Here is a 21,857-nt window from a genome sequence, read left to right on the forward strand (position 1 = left end):
GATGTTTTGTGTAGGAATTTCGAGCGCATCATGCAGGATAAGTTCGAGATGAGTGCTATGGGGGAAATGAATTTCTTTTTGGGCCTACAAGTGCAACAAACGGAGTCTGGGATATTCATCCATCAGACCAAATATGTTGGAGACATCTTGAGCCGGTTCCAGATGTCCGATGCAACGCCCATTGGTACCCCACTGCCAACTAATCACGGAATAACTCCTGACTTGAAGGGTGAACCTGTTAGCCCTTCATACTATCGCGCGATGATCGGATCCCTAATGTACCTCACAGCATCAAGGCCAGATATAATGTACCCAACGTGCCTACTTGCCAGATATCAAGTTAATCCGAAGGCCTCACATCTTGCAGCTGTCAAAAGGATTTTTCGTTATTTGAAGGCGTACCCTGACACCGGTCTGTGGTACCCTAGGGATAATAACTTTGAATTGGTAGCTTTCAGTGATTCTGATTTTGGCGGATGCAAAATCGACGGTAAATCCACAACGGCTGGATGTCAGTTCTTAGGAAATCGCCTAGTCACATGGCAGTGCAAGAAGCAGACGTGTGTCGCTACATCAACATGCGAAGCTGAATACATTGCTGCCTCAAGTTGTTGTTCACAAGTTCTTTGGATCCAACAACAATTGCGGGACTACGGTTTTGAATTCCTAACTACTCCTATTTACGTTGATAATTCTGCTGCTTTAGATATCACTAAAAATCCCGTGCAGCATTCAAAGACCAAACACATCGAAATCAAATATCACTTCATACGTGATTGCTTTGAGAAAAGGCTAATCGATGTTGTTAAGGTCCACACCGATGACCAACGTGCCGACTTATTTACCAAAGCTTTTGACAAATCTAGATTTGACTTCTTATTATTGGTAAATGGCATTAAGGTCAAGCAAGAGTAAACCAACATCGGAAAATCATTTTTGTAAATATCTTTGTGTGTTTTTAAATTTCTCTTAGTTTATTGATTTTAGGGGGAGTAAATTCAAAAATCAGAAAATCCAAAAACATCGAAAAAAGTTCAAAAACACAAAAACAATAGAAAAACAAAAATGAGTTTCCTGGCGAGCAAAAGAGAAAATGATAGTACATCAGTGGTCTATCCAAACCTCTTTAAACCTTAAATGCAAAACGATAAGCAGCTCTATATAAGATGTATCGGTAGGCTCACAATTATTTTAAAGTGTGCAGGGTGATATAAATCTTAATCGACTGAAGACCAGGTGGGAACCATTCATTGGCATATGGTCTTAGTACCGAAATTTCGTTTGATAGATTGCCGAGGTTCTGAGATATTCGGTCTTTATGCTGCTTATCATCTGGGTATCATGGTTGTATCTTTTACCGAAAAATAACGGGGACGCAAGTCTAGATCTTCCATGATACTATACATACGTGTATATATTACATACTGCATTCGACCTCAATAAGTGATAAACAATCACATGTCCAATCAAATAAGTGATAAAATATCACATTTATCCGGGTGTCAAGTTCGTCTCTCTGCTGTACGGAAGTACTGACCTGTTCACGGACTTGCACCTGTGCCCTCATGCATATGAAAATCAAGTTCCTCATCAATAAGTGATTATATCACAAAGGGCTTGTTTTCAAATCAAAATAAGTGAGTATCTCACAATTTATACGTTCAAACAGATGATAATCGGTATACTCACCGGTAAGATGAACTCTCGTGCATACCTTGATACGGGAATGTGTCGTGATGTGGATGAACACCGGTCGGTAAGTATAAATCATACCTTAACGTATCCCCTCGCCATGATTACATCTGATAAGTTGAGTTTAAGTGGACAACAATACCGATAATTGTTATAGGATGCTTATCTTAATGATAACTAACTGAACAACAAGAATGTTTTGGCATGACCGTACACTGATATGATTCTCTTACCCTCGAAACTCGCAAAAAGAATGTCTGTATATAGTTATTTACTGCTTAACTTTTATTGTTTTTTCTTTTAAACAGTTTCGTCGTTTGGTGCATATCAGCACGACATTAGCGGTGATGTCGTTTGATAACACTCAAAGGATTTTAAATTGTTGTCTTTTAATTTCAAAAATACCAAAAAGATTTTAGGCGTGTTTTAATATAAACTTTATAAAAGCCAAAAAGATTTTCTTTCTACTTTATTTTCGATCGTACGATGTTGGAGCTCGAGTCTTCGTTACCTGAAACCTGAACGAAAACCGAACTGACTAAATCTTCATAAACGGTCGAAATTCGCATGTTTTTGAAAGTTAAAGACTAAAATTGACAAATTTATTAAACTTTCAAACTGTCGGACAGTGTTTGATTATGACATGGTCATTCGTGTGTCATTTGTTTATACTATATTCCAAGCAGTTGTTCTCATTACGCGTTTAGATTTCTTGCATGTGCAGATTCTAAAGGCTAGGAGAACATGGTCGATGACAAGCTTTGGAATGAAGACACGACGAGAAGGCGCTCAAAAGATGAATATGATCGAGTTGCCGCTGGCCATCATCAACACCACAAGGATCTCACTTCATAAAGTTAAAGTATTTCACGAGCATAACTCAAGGGGGAGCTTATGTTAAGGGGGAGTTTGTTAACACAGTGCCTACATGATACGGGTAGTTTGTTGATACACTCTCTGCTTTCAAGACGTGAAGACTTTGAAGATCCTCCGACATTGAAGACTTGAAAGGACATCAGAGTTTTGGTAACTCGAAGACCAAAGACCGTCGAAGTTCGAGACGAGTCTACAACTATAGAAGATAAAGACAAAGCTACAGCCAAGGGGGAGTTTGTTGGTGCACTTGTGTCTGTACTTTGTCTGTATTCGGTCTGTATATAAACGATGTCCTCGGTAGTCTGTAAGTTGACCAAGTCAACCATCCTCCGGATTGACTTGGCCAACAGTTAACATATGTTTGATATGTTAGTCAGTCTCGAAGGATAGCCTCGAAGGATAGACTCGAAGGATACTATTGATCCTTCGAGATGGTCGATAGATATGGTTCGACTGTTAGACCTCGAAGGATCATCCTTCGAGGTCCCTGCTCATCCTTCGAATGGCTTGTCCTCGATAGATGATCCTTCGGACCATCTATCGGATCCTTCGGGATAGACAACCTGTGCTGGGTATATATATACCCATGCAGTGTAGTGTGAAAGTAAGATGCACACATAGAGAGTTAGAGAAACTCTGCTGAAAAACACACACACACACACACACACACACTTCAGAGAGTTTGCAAACAGATTGTAAACATTGTGCTTGTAACCGTAAACCTTCATACGTATTAATACAGTGGTGTTAATCGGTGAACTTTGTGTGTTCTTGTGTTTGTTCTTGCTTCATCCCGGTTTGCCTACTAGCTTGGATTCCGCACTCGCTAGTGGGTTAGTATAACAAGGTTTAGGTTGTTCTCGATCCTCCGAGAAAAGGGACCTACATAATTTTATTTTCTATAGACAGCAATGAAACACATATAAAAGACACTTATATGACCATAAAACTTAGATCCACATAAAGTTTTACATGAGAAGATTTCAATTACAACATCTAAACATAAACGTCTTAAGAATATAGTTTTGCGTGGATTTTCAAGAAAGAGTTTCCTAGACTCTCTTGCTCTTCCTGAATATTCATTGCAGATCTATATGCAGAAAGGCTGCATCCATTTACCTCAATCATCTCCAATGTAAAAATCTTCCCAAGAGTAGGTGGGACACTGTCGAGTTTTAAACAACGATAAACCATTAAACGTTGTAATCTTGGAAAATTATACCTCGAACAAACCCATTGCTTTATGTCCAGATCTTGCAATTTCAAGACCTTGAGTTTCCGAAACTCCGCATCCCCTGTCTCCCATCTTTCCCCAGTGCATGCTTGAAATTTTAATTTTAAGATCTCAAGGTTAGGTAGCAAGGAGAAGGTCCACATCTCTTCCCAATCCATGCCAGTATTCGACAAAGTTAACTTCTTAAGCTTTTCAGGAAACTCAATAGGATTGCAGGATCTCGTTGCTATACGATATGAAAATGTATTCAGTAACTTCAGTTTTTGAAGGTGTGCCAAAGAGCCTAAGTTCGGAAATATCAGCTCACCTAGCCTTGAAATTAAGGGTCCACAAAACCCAAGCTTCCTTAGATTGGGAGTCCTTGAAAATATATTGTGGCAAGATTGAGGACTTACTTGGGATAAGGGTTGTAAGCTAGCCAATGCAGTAGGACAAGGACAATCATCCTTACGATTCACTTGTAGACAAATAGGATCCTCCATTAGATTTTCCCCAGATTTGATGTATATGTGCCTTAGATTTAGCATATTCCATATAGTTTTGGGTACGACAATATTCTTCCTTGAGGATATTATGAGTGTTTGTAGGTTAACAAGATTTGATATTGATGCATGTGGACTTCCATCATGTGCTCGAAAGGCCAAGTATCTCAGATTAATCAGGGGCACTATATCTAAAGGGAATAAGGAGATATAAAAAGACTCTACATCCAAAATCCTAAGGTATTTGTATGAGTCGATACAAATTGATCCACTCAGTTGAAGATATCTTCGTTGAAGATATTTTCTTATCTCAACGGATGAGACCATGTCATACCTGCAAATTTAATTAGTTAAAGCATGTCCATATCTATAACTGTTTAGTAAGTTAATGCAGAAACATGTTCATACCTAGTATTGTTTGAAAGAAAATTTTCTTCGTCGGCTTTTCTCAAGCAAAAATCATGCAATAAGTCATGGATTTGACATGTTTTAACTTGGCCATCAGCCTTTATTCTGCGAGTCATCAGCAGACTTCTCTTGATTAAATCCATCAAGAAATCCTCTGCAACATCCTCCAACATTCTGTTTCCAGTTTCATGTATGAATCCTTGAGCAATCCATAGCCGAATCAGCTTTGTAGTGTGTACTTCAAAGTCCTCGGGAAATGCTCCAAAAAGGAGAAAACACGGTTTTAAGTGCGAAGGCATGTGGTTATAACTTAAAGCCAACGAGTCTATGTATTGCCTTGGATCACTAACCATAAACGAACGTAGACTTGCAGCAATTTGCTCCCACCAGGCAACCGAGAAATTATTTTTTACAAGACCAGCAGCTATAACAATTGCAAGAGGCAAACCTTTACATTTAATGTTTATCACCCTTCCAGATTTCTCTAATCCTCGAGGGCATATCCCCATTCTAAACACTTTCTTCTGAAATATGTCCCAACTTTCATCTTCAGTACGAAGACGTAAAACATGAGCAGGTCTTGCTGACTGTACATGTAAACTCATATCTGTGTCACGGCTAGTAAATAGAACTCGGCTTCCGGTTTTATCATCCGGGAAATACATTTTGAGATCATTCCATACGCTACAATCCCAGATGTCATCGAAGACCACCATATATTTACGACCCTTTAGCCTTCTGTACAACTTTTCCCCCAACTGTTGCTCGCTCATTTCATAAAATTCGTCTGTAAGATCATCGATAAAAGAGCTTAATATGCTGAGTAACAAATCCTTCTTTCGATATTCTTGAGAAACACAAGTCCAGGCTCGAAGGTCAAACGTATATTTAACTAAATCATGGTTATGTAACGTTATAGCCAAAGTCGTCTTTCCAAGCCCAGCCATTCCTGTAATTAAGATAATCTGGAGCTGCTTTGTAGAAGTTGCAGTAAGTTGATCAAGTAGTGTCTCTATTTCATTATCAAAACCCAATACAATTTCTTCCTCCTCTACGTTTGAGTTATATCTGATATTACAGAGTTGTTCACAAGTAACTATCATCTTATCCAATCTTCTTTTGATATGTACATCAACCGGCTCTGTTCGTTTCATAAGGCTTCTATATCTACCATGCCTATCCCAAGCTTCTATATCTACCATGCCTTCCATTTCTTTCATTAAAGACAGCACTTGCTCATTTTCATACCCTACCATCATGTCTCTAAGGTGATTCATGAGACCATCCAAAGTTTCAATCAGCATTCTTTTGGAATCTGGTGCTTGTGCCTCATAGTGTTGGACTAATTGCTTGAAGCGAAGACCAAGCACATCAGCCATGGTTTTCTCCCGGTATGGTATAACTATCTGGTTCTGAGTAATGATCTTGATGACTTGATTGCCAGTGAAACTTCTCTTTCTCCAACTGTCATAGAGCACAAGCCAAGCATCAAAGCTAATTGATTTTTAAAGTGTAAACAATCTTACTAGTAAACTGAATCAAGTTATGAATTTACATCAAGATATATGGTAAACGGGCAACAAGCTGCGCCGCTACCCATTTTTGAATAGCAAAACTAAGTCTTTTAAAAACTACGTCCATAGATCTCCATAGATCTCGGGGTCATAACATTACTATGCATGACCCATTGAACTCGACTAAGTAGGTCCACAGCCTCTGACGCCAGGAAATCAAAAGTATCAAAAGCAAATGGGATAAACATGTGCTGGTTATCAAGGCAATCTTTCTCGTGTTTGGTCACTTTACCTGAAACAACCTTTCACTACCCCCTAAGCCCACAAGCGGGGAAACCCCTGTTAGATCCACACACGCATGTATTCCTCCTACCCATCGAAAGACCAGAATGTCGGCTGGTCGAAGGGTAGATCTCCCTTCCAACAACGGAATGTGATTAGATGTACAACCACCACAACAACAACCGTACCCAGTAAATCCCACCTATAGCAAAGCTATTGGTAGGGTTTAGGGAGGATGTGATGTAGACAAACCTTACCCCTATCCTAGACATAGAGGCCGCTTCCAAAGAGACCCCCGGCTCCAAATACAAACACTAGACAAACACACGGTACTAAAATATACATAAGCTAGGAAGCTACTAATTACCGAAGAAGTGGTGAAAGATAAAAAAGAAACATACGGTCGTAGGATTTAAAAAAATAAAAATAAAAAGTAAGAACCTAAGAGAAAGCTAAAATGCATCTACCCGCTAAAAATCATAACCTTAAAACGCAATGTGATTAGATGTATAAATTCTTCAAACTACTCATATACATCAAAATTTCATTGTGATGCAATAAAAAAGACGCACCATACACTACTAGAAAACTGCTATTATTCCTATCAAAATTTACTACGCATTTCCTACGAACGAAAATGGTGACACATTTCCTACGAAATTCCGATGTATTAGAAAGGGTCTTACTTTTGTGACAAAAAAGCGACAAAAAAACGACAAACTGGTTTACGTAGGAAAAATGTAGGAAAATTCCGACATATCTCCGACGAAATCCGTTTTGATTTAAACCATTAGTCGGAAATTCGTAGGAATCGTTATGCGTAGAAAAAGTGTCGGCAATTCCCGACGGGATTCCTACGGAATCCGTTTTCATTTTATATATATATTACCAGTTTTGTACTTAATCTTTAACTCTCATATATGTAAAATTAACAACATTTGCAGAAATACTCCTCCATGTTATGGGGAGGGGGGTGGTTACTAGTGATAGGATTCTATCACTCCCACTATCCAATCAGATCATGCCATGTCAGCACCCAATATTCTATCACTAGTGATAGAAATGTAGTGGGGGTGGTATCAATAGTGATGAGATTCCAATGTACAAGTATTAATGCACAATGTACAAGATACACATTCATCACCATTGATCTTCAACGCGTTATATATATATAACGAGTTATACTCCATAACTCGTTATGGAAGTGGAGGCGGCGGTGTTCCACGAGTGATAGAATCCTATCACGGTAAATAACGTCCCGCCCCGTGTGCCCTAACTAAGAAAAGCATTTAGAGCAATCCAATTTTACAAACTTTCATTTTCATTTCTCAGGGTGATCAATCAAATACTTACCGTATGAATATGTTATAGGTAATTGGATGTCACTAATGATACAGTTTACAAATCTACAAGAAAAAATCTTAATTACTTCACTTCTTTAAGCCAATCTTATGAAAATACAGACCGTAAAACCTAACAAAGTAAGTATACTAGTGTGTAGATTGTGCTATTATTATTATCATCGGAATGACTGAACCTGACTGACATACATAAATAGTGGTGCTTAAAACCTTAGATTTGAAGGGTAAAGTTACTGTATAAATAAACTTAAAACGTACTAAACATACGAATTGTATGAAAAGGAGAAAAGGAGGCGGTGGCAAATTTGTAATTATCAGTAACTATAAAATTACTCTTGTAGAGTAATTTTGATCTTTTGTAGAGTAATTTTGTAAAATGTTCATGTAGAGTAATTTTGGTCTTGTTGAAACAGTGATTATCACAGGGATAATCAATGGGGTTGTTTCGTCCAATGGGTTCAACCTCTTCTTCTACTCGTATTGATGACTCGGAATCTGCAAAACAGTAAACACCGTTAGTCTCGTTAAGAGGGGGGAAGGGGATTTTCCCTCTTAACCAGGCTCCGGCGTGAGAATAAGTACTGTTCCGAGAGGAAATAAACAGTGTGTGTATAGAGTGAATAAGGAGAGTAAAGATCCTGAACCTGAATGATGAAGGGTCCTATTTATAGCCGGAGGGTGAAGAAGGAGGAAGCAGCTGTGCCAGCTGTGTGCGCGCGCCAGCTGTCCGACCAAGGGGAATATCCTCTTGGTCTGCTCTGTCACGGCGAGTGTAGTGGTACACGTGGCGTCATTGCATTCGCCTGCGCTGGGTACCTCGTACTGGCGTTGTCAGTCTTGCTCCCTGGATTGTCGCAGGCCTATGTGGCGTTCTGCTAGTGGTGACACGCGTTGTCCTCTATGTCGGATCGAGCATCTTTGATGCCAGCTGTGAATCGCCCAGAAGTCTTCTGGAAGCTTCTAGAATGTTTAGGTGACATGGACGCCTTGTGTGCGCAAAAGTGGTGTGGTCCCTGCCATGTAGGCAGGGAATTGGGACCATACCTCTTCAAGTCCCCCCAGTCCAGTGTGCCTTCTAGTTGAGTTGATCGTCTAGGAGGGATTCTGGAGTTATGAGAGTTGTGATCTCTTTGCATCGCGTTGAGGTTGGTGCGTATATAAAGTGAGCCGAGTGAACGCATGCTGCATGAGGTGTTGTTCCTTTGAAAAAAGTGAGCCAAATGGACGCATGCCGCATGGGTTTTGGTCCTTTGAAAAAAGTGAGCCAAATGGACGCATGCCGCATGGTTTTGGCCCTTTGAAAAGAGTGAGCCAAATGGACGCATGCCGCATGGGTTTTGGTCCTTTGAAAAAAGTGAGCCAAATGGACGCATGCCGCATGGGTTTTGGCCCTTTGAAAAAAGTGAGCCGAATTGACGCATGCCGCATGGGTTTTGGCCCTTTGAAAAAAGTGAGCCAAATGGACGCATGCCGCATGGGTTCTGGCCCTTTGATGTTTCCTTCTGATAGAAGTTTGGTGGGTATGGGGAAGTGTTTGGTGTGACCGTCTGACATCCCTGTCTTATCGGAGGTGAACAGTTGCTTTTGCAGTGACTTTCTGTCACGTCAGCCGGTCCTGTCGCCCATGCTTCCCGAAGAACGAGCCGACGTCTTTTCTCTCATCTGACGTGTCAGTCATCCATTGGATGCTTTTTCTGTGCTCTGCCGTTCCACTACCTATCGCATTAAATGCGATGGGTATAAATAGGGGGCGGTTATCTCTTTCTTCCCTCATTTTCGAATTCTAAGTGTGATTTCTCTCTATCGTCCTATTTTATTCTCCCGTCCTTCATATTTTCCTTCGATTCAGATCTTCCACTTCTTGATTTTTATCATGTCTGAGAAGAATCCTACTCAGAAAAAGAGGAAAAATAGAAGCAGGGCTCCTCCCGGTCCGGACCAGGCTGTTATTAACTAGAAGGAGGAGGAGTTTCAGAATCTTGTGAGGGGGATGAACTTCCGTTCTGAGTGGGGGGCTCAGTATCCTCCTCCTGGGTCTACTGCTTTGGATGCCCCTCCGGGCTATATCACGTTGTATGCTGCTTATTTTCGTGAAGGTAGTTTTAGATTGCCTATTACGAAGTTTACTGCCGCCGTTTTGAGGGGATATGGGCTTCACATTTCTCAAGTGAATGCGATTGGGCTTCCTCGTGTTACTCATTTCGAGTTTGTCTGTAGGTCTTACCGTGTTAAGCCTACTTTCGAGATGTTTAACGTTTTCTACAGCGTTTCATACACCGGTGGTTTTTATTCTTTTCAAGCGAGAACGGGAGTTGCTCCAGTGTGTTCTGTGCCATTAAAGGGCATTCATGTCTGGAAACATAAGTTCTTTTACATCCGTCGTGGTGTGATTCCAACAGATATGTTATATCGGCAAGTGAGTCACGGGATCCCTAAGGTGGATGTTCTTCCAAACTTTGCTGCTCAAGACTGGTATAGGAAGATAACCGCGAAGGCGACTGCTATTTCTCAACTGGATGAGATGGCTTTAGTTGGTGCAGGGATGAGTTTGCTGTGGGTGCCCAAACATCCGCTGGGTCAACCTGCGTATAGCCATAAGGGAAAATGTATGGTTCTTTCATGTCTTACAACTTGATTATTTCCCTTTATGTTTACTATGTGTCCTTATTTTTGTTGTCATTTTGCAGTTGGTTACAGTTTGTTGAATGCCTTGGACCCTAAATCAGCGGGTGCCATGGTTGAAGCTATCCAGGCTGATGGGAATCCGACGTGGTTGGATCAGATACGGGGTCGGTTTTTGCATCCTACCGACGAAAGCCTGAGCAGATATGCTGATGAAGTTCTAGGTGAAGATGTTTGGGATGACTCTGTCGACTCGGGTCGAGAGGGAGTCATCATCCTTTCTAGTGGGAGTTCTGACCAGAATGTTGAAGATCTAACCTCTCATTGCGCGCGTGCAGGTACCGCGCATGGTGGTGCTGCTGAGCCCGTGCATGAGGTTGTTGGTGATGAGGATGATGCAGAAGCATCTGTTGATCCCTCTGCCCAGTTGGAGACGAGAAAGAAAGCACGGACTGATAGATCTGGAAGGAGAGAGGAGAAACCTGAGGGTGGAGCTGCTGGATCTTCTCGTAAGCGATCCTCTACTCTTCCTTATCTAGATTATGTGGTAGTGTCTGATACATTGCCTGGCCTAGGGGCTGGTGAGGGGCGTCAAGGATCAGATCTTGACGATAAGGCCACTTTGACTGAGCATATGAAGAAAAAAGCTCTTGATGATCGCAAGCGTCAACTTGATGAGCAAGCAGCTGCCCTTCTTGCGGCCAAGAAGGCTAAACTTCAAAAGGATGTTCCCCCAGCACCTTCGGAATCTGAAATTGATTTGGGTGTGTTTAGTGGGGGTCGTGGGAACCTTTTGGAGGAGATATTTGCTGCCTCTGCTCCTCCAACTGGTAAGTAGCTTCTAGTTGTGCATTGTAGTGTTTTTCCTTCTTGGTTTTTTTTTTGTTTTCTCGGGGTTGTTCTTGATTCATGTTTTATGATAGCAGTCAAGATTGGGAAGAAACCTCGAGCGGTAGATATTTCTCAGATTACTCCACCTACTTCTCCTCCGTCGAGGACAGTTGGTTTGACCCCTCCTCGTGGTGGTGTTGAGGTGAACGTGGAAGGTGGTGAAGGGTTTGCCGAAGGTATGTTTGAAGTAGGTGATGCTGCTGGAGGTGACGGTGGAGGTGATGGTGGAGGTGACAGGGGAAAAGGTGTTGAAGTGCAGATGGAGTCTAGTGAGACCACCCCATAACAAACCATCTACACTAAACGTCCTCCTGGTGGGGGTGGAGCTACTTCCGGCGTTGTCCGGAGTCCGCACTTTGAGCGTAATCCTGATGATTCCTGGGGTAACCCAGCCTGCGACGATTTGCCCCACGCCCCCCGTTGGAGCCTTACTCAGGGCTCTCGGATGGATGATGTTAAGAATTGTCATGAGTTTTTCTCATTGTCTCTTCCGCCTGCTGAGAGGATGTTTCAGAAGAATCGTAACCGCTTTGCCCTTATGGACGATCATGTTAGTGCTGGGGTTCATTTCTTTGCCACCTCGCAAGAAATTCTTCGCGAGTGGCGGTCGATGGGAGAGGAGACTCTTGCGTTTGAGGAGGCGAAGAAGTCGTTTGCTGAAGAGAGGGAAAAGTTTAATGCTGAGAAGAAGGGTTTGCAGTGGAGGGTTGCTGAAGCCGAGCGGAAGCTTGAAGAGCAGAAACAGTTAAATGAGCAAAAACAGAAAGATTGGGGGTCTGCGTGTGCGCGTACGAATTTGGAGATGCAATCGCAGCGTGATGCCATCGTGCGGTTATCTGGTGAGAAGACGGCCCTTGCTGAAGAGGCGCAGCAGGCGCGTGTTGCTGCTGAGAAAAAGGAGAAGGAGTATGTTGCCCGGATTGACAAGCTGGAGCTTCTTGCTCAGGAGAAAGCTACTGAGTGTGAGACTGCTCAGGGCTTGCTTACTGAGAAGACGGCTGAGTGCCAAGCTTCCGAGCTTCTTGCTGAGGAGGCCTCAGCTGACAGCAGGTGGTTGCTTTCACGTGGCGTTCCTTTGGTAATGTTCTTTGTCTACCTTGTATTCATATTTCTTTTTGCTTTTGCCTTTGTGTATTCGTTTCTGCTATCTTATTCGACCTTGTTTTTCATGCAGCTTGCTGATCGTATCTTGCATTCTTCTGAGCTTGCCCGCTATATGTTTGAGTTGGGTAGGGCAGGGTATAATAGTGGGCGTAAGTTTGGGTATGCTGAAGGCAGGTTTGCAACTGTCAACAATGAGAAGGATTACCACTTTGAGTTATTTAAAGAGGATTGTGACGGTGCTTATGCTGCTAAGCGGCAAGAATTTTCGATGCTTGATTTTGCTGTTGTTCGAGCCGCTGGGAAGTTGGCTCACAAAGTGGATGGAGTAGCCTTATTGAAGAAAGCTTTGGGAGAAGATGGAGATGCATCAGGAGGTGCTGGCCCTAGTTAGACCTGTTGTGCGGATTCCGGCCTGTGTGCCGTGTATAGCCTTGAATAGGCTTGTACTGACGGTTGCCTTAAGACAATTTAAACTTTGTTTACCTGTGGGTGTGTGTACTTTGGATTTTTGTAAACATTTTATGATTTATTTCTGTGGTTATGCAGATTTTGTTTTCGTCACAATATGTGCATGTTTAATTACTTTGATCAGGTGTCACGAATGAATGATGGCGCTGACAGGTGATGTTGTGTTAGTACAACGTTTTTATTCTGTCGTTTAGGTATGTGCGCTTTGCATGTGACGTACGAAGTGATCGAGTTGCAGGTTATTGTGTGGGCTCGGCTGTGTTCAGCCTTGGGAGCATTACAATGTTTAATGATCCTGCTATCGATGTTTTCGTGTTTATGTGGGCACGAAGTTATATTTTGGCGTTTTGTAGGCTTTGGTTGTGTTTCTGACCCGGCTGTGCACTTTGTTGTGACAAGCCTTGGAGGTCTACAACGTTTCCTATGGTCGAGCCATTGATGTTTTCGTGTACGCCCAGAGTAATAAATGCAGTTGTGACAAGAAATTTGCATGAAATAAAGGTAGCCAAACACTTCTTGTATTAAGTAAATGTGTTGGCGATTCGCCTTTTACGGTTACATGGTCGTATTATATGTAGCACTTTCGTAGCTGTTGGGCATTCCAGGTTCGCGGAACCTCTTTGTCGTTCATGGTGCGCAATTTGTATGCTCCCTTGCCGAGTACTTCGTCAATGATGTATGAGCCTTCCCATTTGGGAGCCAGTTTCCCCGGTTTTTCTGCGTTGGACGCTTCATTGTCTCTTAGAACATAATCTCCCGGGTTGAAAGTGCAGATTCGGACTCTTGAGTTGTAATACTTTTCGAGCTTTGATTTGTATTTGGCTTCATTGATTGCTGCCATCTCTCTCCGTTCTTCTAGGAGGTCTAGGTCGATCCTCCTTTCTTCTTCGTTATTGATTAAGTTCATGGAGAGCATTCTCGGAGATGGGAGCCCGATTTCTGCTGGGATCACGGCTTCGGACCCATAGACCAAGCTGAAAGGCGTTTCGCCATTGCTTGTTTTTGGCATTGTTCTATGGGCCCATAGTATGCTGGGTAGTTCATCGACCCATCCTCGTCGTTTTTCACCGAGCCTTGCCTTTATGCCATCGACGATGCTCTTGTTGACTGCTTCGACTTGACCGTTCCCTTGCGGGTGAGCAACCGAAGAGAAGGTATGTTCGATGTTCAGTTCTTTGAACCATCGTTCGAGATCATCTGCTGCAAAGTTTGTTCCGTTGTCGGTGATGATTCTGAGGGGTAAGCCGAACCGGCATATGATTTGCTCCCATATGAATCGTTTAACGACTGCCGATGTGGTTGATGCGAGGGCCTTTGCTTCTACCCACTTGGTGAAGTAATCAACCGCGACTATTATAAACTTGACTGCTCCTGGAGCCTCTGGGAAAGGGCCTACCATGTCTATGCCCCATTGTTGAAAAGGCCATGCGGTCGTTACTGGCACCAGTTCGTTCTTGGGGCGCATGGTCTTTGGCGCGTGCCTCTGGCAGCCACTGCATTTTCTCAATTCTTTCACGGCGTCAAGATGCATCCCGGGCCAGTAGTATCCGGCATTCATTACTTTTGCCACTACCATTCGCGGCCCGGCATGGATACCACAAATGCCTTGATGCACTTCCCGGATTAGATAATTCGCGTCGTCGGCGTCAACACATCTTAGCAGCGGGCCGAGATATGACTTCCGATACAGTATCCCGTCTGCCATCTGATAATGTTCTGATTTGTATTGGATCTTTTGCGCCTCAGCTTTGTTTTCTGGAAGTATCCCGGACTGTAAGTACATGATTATGGGTGTCATCCAGGACGTGGTTCCTGTTTGGATGACGCTTACTTCTCTGAGTGGAACAGATGGGTTGCTCAAAACTTCTATGCGCACATCTTTTGCTAGGTGCTGGAAACTTGTCGACGCAAGCTTGCTTAAAGCATCTGCCGGCTTGTTTTCGCTGCGGTTTATGTGATGCACCTTGTAGGAATAGAAAGTTTGTAGCAACGTCTTCGCTTGGTTGAGATAGAGTGCCATTATGTCGCCCTTGGCTTCATACTGGCCGTTGATTTGGCCTGCTACTAACATGGAGTCTACATGTGCTTCGATGTGTCGGACCCCCATTTTGATTGCCAAACGCAAGCCGGCCAGAAAGGCTTCGTACTCCGCTTCATTGTTTGTGCTCTTGAAGTCTAGGCGTATGGCGTATGTGAACTCGTGTTTGTCAGGGCTTACTAGCCTTAGCCCTGCGCCTGCCCCATCTTCGTTAGATGCGCCATCTGTGTACAGTAGCCATGGCTCTTCTGTTTGTTTTTTCTCAGCTTTCTCCATCGCCTTACATTCTCTGTCTTTGTCGTCTGGGACTTCTGTCATAAAATCTGCCAAGACTTGGCCCTTGATCGATGGACGTGGTCTGAAAACCACATTGTGTCCCCCTAGCTCTATTGCCCATTTGGCCAACCTTCCCGATATTTCTGGCCTTGCTAGGATATTTCCGATATTGTAGTTTGTTAGCACGTGGATGACGTGATTAGCGAAATATCTGCGCAGCCTTCTTGACGCGTGGATCAGTGCAAGGACAAGCTTCTCCATGATTGCGTATCTGGTTTCTGGGTCGGTCAAGGTTCGAGATACGTAATATACAGGTGTTTGGACACCTTGACGATCAACGAGCAGTACGGCCCCGACTGCCCTATCGGAAGCTGAGAGGTAAAGTACCAAAGGCTCTCCTTTGTTTGGTGTGGTTAAAGTTGGTAGCTTGATGAGACAGTCTTTCATCTCGCGGAATGCGCTTTCTGCTTCTGGAGTCCATTGGAACTGGCTTTTCTTCATGCAGTTGCGCAAGGTCTTGATGAATGGGAAGGATTTTGCGGCATGGTTAGCTAGAAAACGATTGAGTGCTGCTAATCGTCCTGCTAGCTTCTGCATGTCTTTGATGTTTGACGGCGAAGGCATTCTTTCTATGGCTTGGACCTTCTCTGGATTCACCTTGAAGCCGTCTTTTGTGACTATAAAGCCCAAGAACTTCCCTTCTTCCATTCCGAATGAGCACTTTGCTGGGTTCAGTTTGATACTTACGCTGCGCAGCGTGTTGAAGGTCTTTTGGATATTTGCCAGCATCGCGCTCTCTTCCTTGCTCATGATTACCAGATCGTCCATGTACACTTCTATGTACTTACCAATGGCGTCACTAAATGTTTCGTTCATCAGTCTTTGGTATGTTGCGCCTGCATTCTTTAAACCGAACGGCATTTTGGTGTAACAGTACAGCCCCGTTAGTGTGCGGAATGCGGTTTTATCCTCGTCCTGAACGGCCATTTGGACCTGGTGGTACCCCTTGTAGCAATCCAGAAAACATTTCCACCGAAATGTTGCCAAAGAATCTATTTTCTCGTCTATGTCTGGTAAAGCGTAGCAGTCACGGGGACATGCTTTGTTCAGATCTTTGTAGTCAACACACATTCTCCAACTACCATTCGGCTTCTTTACCATTACTGGGCTTGCTACCCATGTTTGGTACCGGACTTCCCTGATGATTCCTGCGTTTAGCAACTCTAGCACTTGTTCTTTCATGGCATCGTGTTTGATGTCGCCTAGGTGGCGTTTGGCGTGCACCACCGGCTTTGCGTCTTCTGAGACATTTAGACGGTGTTCTGCTATGTGCCGTGGAACGCCAACCATATCAGCCGGTGTCCAGGCGAACACGTCCATGCTGTCGTGCAGTAATTTCTTGAGCGCCGCGCGCGTCAGGTCGGACATGGCGGGCCCCAGAGTGACCGTTTGTTCTGGGTATGCGCTGTTCAATACCCATTTTTCTGCCTCTATGCGCGGTGCTGGCTTGCTTGCTTTGGCTGGTCTGATTTCGTCTGTTGCTAAAACTTCCTTACTGGCATATATCAGCGCAATGCCTGTTTCGGTGGGGAATCCGACAGCAGAATGTGGTGCAGAGCAGATCATACTGAAATCTCCTTGGGATTCTCTTCCCAGAAGGATGTCATGTCTTGAGTGTGCCGGCAACACCATGAATGTGACTTCTTCAGTTCTTGAATTTCTCCCGTCTGAAAGCAACACCGGAAATGATATTTGTCCCAGGGGAAAACGGCCTCGTTGCAGAAACCAGTTAGTGGATAGTCGACTGGCTCTAGGCGCGCCTTGTCTTCTTGATCAAATTGATTGAAGCACTGTTCATATATAATATCCGCGGTGCTCCCGGGATCAATGAAGATGTAATCTGTTTGGTAGTGGCCAACCACACCTGGAATGATTATTGGTCGTTTTTCTCTTGGACCCCCTCTAACAACTGGAAAAATAACTTGCCTTTCGCGCCATGAATCATCCTGCACGCGCTTGTTGTAGTTTTTCCTTGGTCTTCGTGGACCTCCTTGCACCATGTGGGTTTCTAGCTTTCTGAGCTTTTTGTTATCTGGTCCCTCGTCTCTTCTTTGTATTTGGCGGTAGTCGCGCTTTCCGCCTTTGACCAGATGAGTGAGCTTTCCATCTCGCAGGGCTCTCTCGATTTCTTGCTTTAGACTGAAACAGTCGTCGGTTAAGTGGCCCGTATCTTTGTGGAATTCACAGAAGAGATTTGGGTCTTGGCCTCTCTTGTTGCGCATTTGCAAAGGTGGTTTGAACTGATGGTTCTCTGTGGCCAAAACTTCAGAAGGTGTTTTGGTTAGTGGAGTCCACTGCTTTTCTCTATTTTCGCGCTTCACTTCTTTTCGATGGGCTATCTGGTTGATCGTATGGCGTGCATCGTCCCGTGGGGGGCTTCTTTCTCTGTGCCCAGAAGCCCTCCAGGGTTGATTTCTACCCCTTCTGTTGTTTCGATCGTTATGGTTGTGTGCGCGCTGACGGTGATCGTCACCGGTCAGTTGCCTGTCTGTCTGCGCGATAGTCTTGGCTGCTTCGATGAAGGTTTCCCAGTCTTTGGGTCCTCCATCTCGCCCTTTGATTCTTTTAACCAGATCGTCGCACTTGACCGCTCGCATGAAGTGTGCGCGCATCATCTTTTCTGGTATGTCTCCGATCTCTAAACATTCTTTATTGTACCTTGTAATGAAATCTTCTACGCTTTCATAGTCTTTTCTCCATATGTTCAAACAATCACCTGGATCTCTGGCTTGTCTTTGCTGCTGAGAGAAGTGTGCTAGGAACTTCTCTCGGAAATCGACCCATGATTTGATTTTGCCAGCCGGTAAGTTGTCGAACCAAATGCGCGCCGCGCCAACGAATGTCTGAGCAAACAGGTGGCACCATGTTGGTAAGTTCCATCCGCCTGTTGCTCCTGCACCTTTAAACACCTGGAGGCGATCGTCTGGGTCTATCAACCCGTTGTATTTACCCACGTTGTGTGGTAATTTCGTTTTGTCGATGGCCGCGCATGCGATTTCTCGGATGAATTTTGGATTTTCTGCCATGTCCTCAGGACGATAGCTCAAGGTGTAATCATGCTCTGCCTTGGGGTTGTACCCCGCGCGCTTGGTTGGTTTGTATGCTTCGTGCTCCGGATGGAGTCTACTGAACATTGTGGATTCCTCCTTGTAAGTTGGGTCGTCTTCTTCTTCTTCCCATTCCGTATTCATGTTGCGCGCGCCCAAACGGGTTTGGATCGGCCTTCGTTGTAGATTGGAGTTTTGAACGAAGTTGCTCTCTGTCTCAGCATAAGTATCGCGCGTGTCGTGTACGCTAGGTCTTCTTACATTTTGCACTGGTCCTCTTTCTGGACGTAAGTTCCACGCGTTTGTCTGCTGAGCCGTGTGTGTACTCAGAGACCTTGGTTGTGGAGTTACGAATGCTGATTGGTTAGCCTGTGCTTGGAGCAAGGCTTGTTGTGCGCTGAGCTGCGTATAAACGAGGTTTATGGACGCCATTTGTTCGGCATACCAGGAAGCCAGAGTTTTTCCCTCGGGTAGCCCTAAAAGTGCAGAGTAGTTGAGTTGTACTTGTTCCGATGGAGCAGAAGGGCCTGCTCCATGGCTTAGAGTCTGCATCGGCGGAGGTGTTTGGTGTAACATCCCCGTTGGAGATTGGAGAGCAGCTCCGTTTGTGGTTTGAGTGATGATTCTTGCTGGTGTTTGGAAGGTGGGTCCAGTTGTGGTTTGGCTAACAGCCCTGGATGCACTTCCAAAGATGGATGGAAACTCGTTGTTCAGCTGACCCTCTTGGATGGTCTCGTTCCTTTGACCCCTTTGGACGTGTGCCGTGTCCGAAACGAGTTCAAAGGAAGAAACTTCTCCATCAGCTGGGTGTGAATGATTTTGGTCTGCCATTTTTACGAGTGTTTTTTAGGAAAGAAAAGAGGTGAGAGTGGTTTTGCAAAAAAGCGGATGGCGCCAATGTTGAAACAGTGATTATCACAGGGATAATCAATGGGGTTGTTTCGTCCAATGGGTTCAACCTCTTCTTCTACTCGTATTGATGACTCGGAATCTGCAAAACAGTAAACACCGTTAGTCTCGTTAAGAGGGGGGAAGGGGATTTTCCCTCTTAACCAGGCTCCGGCGTGAGAATAAGTACTGTTCCGAGAGGAAATAAACAGTGTGTGTATAGAGTGAATAAGGAGAGTAAAGATCCTGAACCTGAATGATGAAGGGTCCTATTTATAGCCGGAGGGTGAAGAAGGAGGAAGCAGCTGTGCCAGCTGTGTGCGCGCGCCAGCTGTCCGACCAAGGGGAATATCCTCTTGGTCTGCTCTGTCACGGCGAGTGTAGTGGTACACGTGGCGTCATTGCATTCGCCTGCGCTGGGTACCTCGTACTGGCGTTGTCAGTCTTGCTCCCTGGATTGTCGCAGGCCTATGTGGCGTTCTGCTAGTGGTGACACGCGTTGTCCTCTATGTCGGATCGAGCATCTTTGATGCCAGCTGTGAATCGCCCAGAAGTCTTCTGGAAGCTTCTAGAATGTTTAGGTGACATGGACGCCTTGTGTGCGCAAAAGTGGTGTGGTCCCTGCCATGTAGGCAGGGAATTGGGACCATACCTCTTCAGGTCTTGTATACGAATTGCATGAAAAGGAGGCGGTGGCAAATTTGTAATTATCAGTAACTATAAAATTACTCTTATAGAGTAATTTTGATCTTTTGTAGAGTAATTTTGTAAAATGTTTATGTAGAGTAATTTTGGTCTTGTAAGGTAATTATCAAAAATACACTACCCACCCCTCCCCCCCCCCCCAAAAAAATAAAATTAAAAAAATAAAATAATAATAATAATAATAATAAAAACTAACCCCCCCCCCCACACCCCTCAAAAACCTAAAAAAAGATCAAAATTATTCTACAGTTTTTCGATAAACTTGCATGGTAATTTTGATTCACTTGTAAAAGTAATTTTGATGCAGAGTAATTTTACAAAATTACTCTACAAGAGTAATTTTGATAGTTACTCATAATTACAAAAATGATACCGTGCTTTTTTATATCTTTTCCTTCGGTTTGTATGTTTAGTACGTTAAGTTTATTTGTATTTGATCTTATCCTATAAAAATAAAATATATTATAAGTACAATAATTCGAGCTAAGCCGAGTCGAGCTACCAAGCGAGTTAAACCAAGCCAATTTGGCTCGTCACGAGCCGAGCCGAGCTAGGCTCACTTTCTGACCAAGCCGAGCCAGCTCGGCTCACTTTTAAACCGAGCCATATCGAGCGAGTTCCGAGCTACGAGCTTTTTGGAGAGCATACTTTTAACCTCTTCTAACAACTTAGAAGAAGCAAAAACCGGTTGGTTGTTGGAATATTAAATCAAGCAGTAACACTTGCAGGTCTAGACTAATAATACATCACACCCGAACTTGAAAGCAGAAAATACTTGTTTACTGCAATCCCGTTTTAATTACGATTCAAAATTAGAGATTCAGGTAATTGAATTTCATTACTAGCACTTATATGGATTGTAACACCCTACGTAAACACAATATGTTTGTTCAAAATCATAAGAACTCACCTCCAATCCAATGATGATTATCAGAACCTCTCGTTGTTGTGGAAGAAAGACTAACCAGCATTCAAGTCAAGAACTCTTTGATATCTAAATACGGCACCAATGTCAACACGAATGACACCAATGTCAACATACCATGTGGAGCGCACCGCACAGGGTCCACTATTACGTGTGACTCAAAATTTCTAAAAAACTATATATAACTTGTATATATTATCTCATATATAAATTTACAACTTTCTTATGCATCATCACTTGTACTCTATGCTTTGGGGTTTTTTCAAAAAAAAATTTGATTTTCCACTTTCTACCCTAAACTTTTATCTTTTAAATTTTAACCCATTACTTGATTTCCACTTTCAACCTTAAAGTTTTATTTTTTTCATTTTAACCCATTTGAATTTTTACTTTTAACTCAAACTTTTCATCTTTTGAATTTAACACAACACTTTATTATTTACAACTTTGGTCCCCATACTTTTTATCTTTCGCAAGTTTTTCGTTTTACGTTTCGTTCTAAATTTTGCGAGTTAACATGTAGTGACGTGCATGTGAGTTTCAACGTTTTTGCTCTATTTTCCCATATTTGACAGACCCGTCGCAACGCGTCCATTTTTTCCCTTTTGAAAACTTCACCGCAATGGGCGGGTCCTAGATCAACTAAGTTGTTATTTTCTACGTTTTACGTTTCCGGTTAATTTCTTCGCATTAACACACTGTAACGGGTGTGTATGGTTCAACAATTTTAGTCTCCTTTTCGTTCAGTGTAATTTTTACCATTTTATCTATAGTATTTTTACGATGTTGAGAGTCGATGCCGTTGTTGCATTGGTGCTACTTGGCATGGTTTTACGAACGGTTTTAACCTATTAATTTTTTTACTAATATTTTGTTTCGGTTTACCCCTATACTTCCTTCACTTAAAAACTATTTTTACGTGCATATTTTATGTACGGGTATGTATAAATATGATTTCTTTTACATTCCGACGTAAACTTTTTT

At 43.2% G+C, this 21,857-nt stretch overlaps 2 protein-coding genes across 2 annotated transcripts; both read right to left on the reverse strand.

Annotated features, from left to right (window-relative positions):
• Nucleotides 1-3,579: 3,579 nt before the first annotated feature.
• Nucleotides 3,580-6,071, reverse strand: LOC110907599 (putative late blight resistance protein homolog R1B-16). The gene is made up of 2 exons (XM_022152556.2): nt 4,693-6,071; nt 3,580-4,618 (listed from the first exon to the last, which is right to left on the reverse strand). The coding sequence occupies exons 1-2, from the start codon at nt 6,069-6,071 to the stop codon at nt 3,580-3,582; spliced, it is 2,418 nt and encodes an 805-aa protein (XP_022008248.1).
• A 7,490-nt stretch (nt 6,072-13,561) lies between these two features.
• On the reverse strand, nt 13,562-16,874 carry LOC118485033. Its single transcript, XM_035981246.1, has 2 exons — nt 13,905-16,874; nt 13,562-13,651 (listed from the first exon to the last, which is right to left on the reverse strand). The coding sequence occupies exons 1-2, from the start codon at nt 16,872-16,874 to the stop codon at nt 13,562-13,564; spliced, it is 3,060 nt and encodes a 1,019-aa protein (XP_035837139.1).
• Between the last annotated feature and the right edge of the window lie 4,983 nt (nt 16,875-21,857).

Source organism: Helianthus annuus, chromosome 12 (assembly GCF_002127325.2).
Source record: "Helianthus annuus cultivar XRQ/B chromosome 12, HanXRQr2.0-SUNRISE, whole genome shotgun sequence".
NCBI classification, from domain to species: Eukaryota; Viridiplantae; Streptophyta; class Magnoliopsida; order Asterales; family Asteraceae; genus Helianthus; species Helianthus annuus.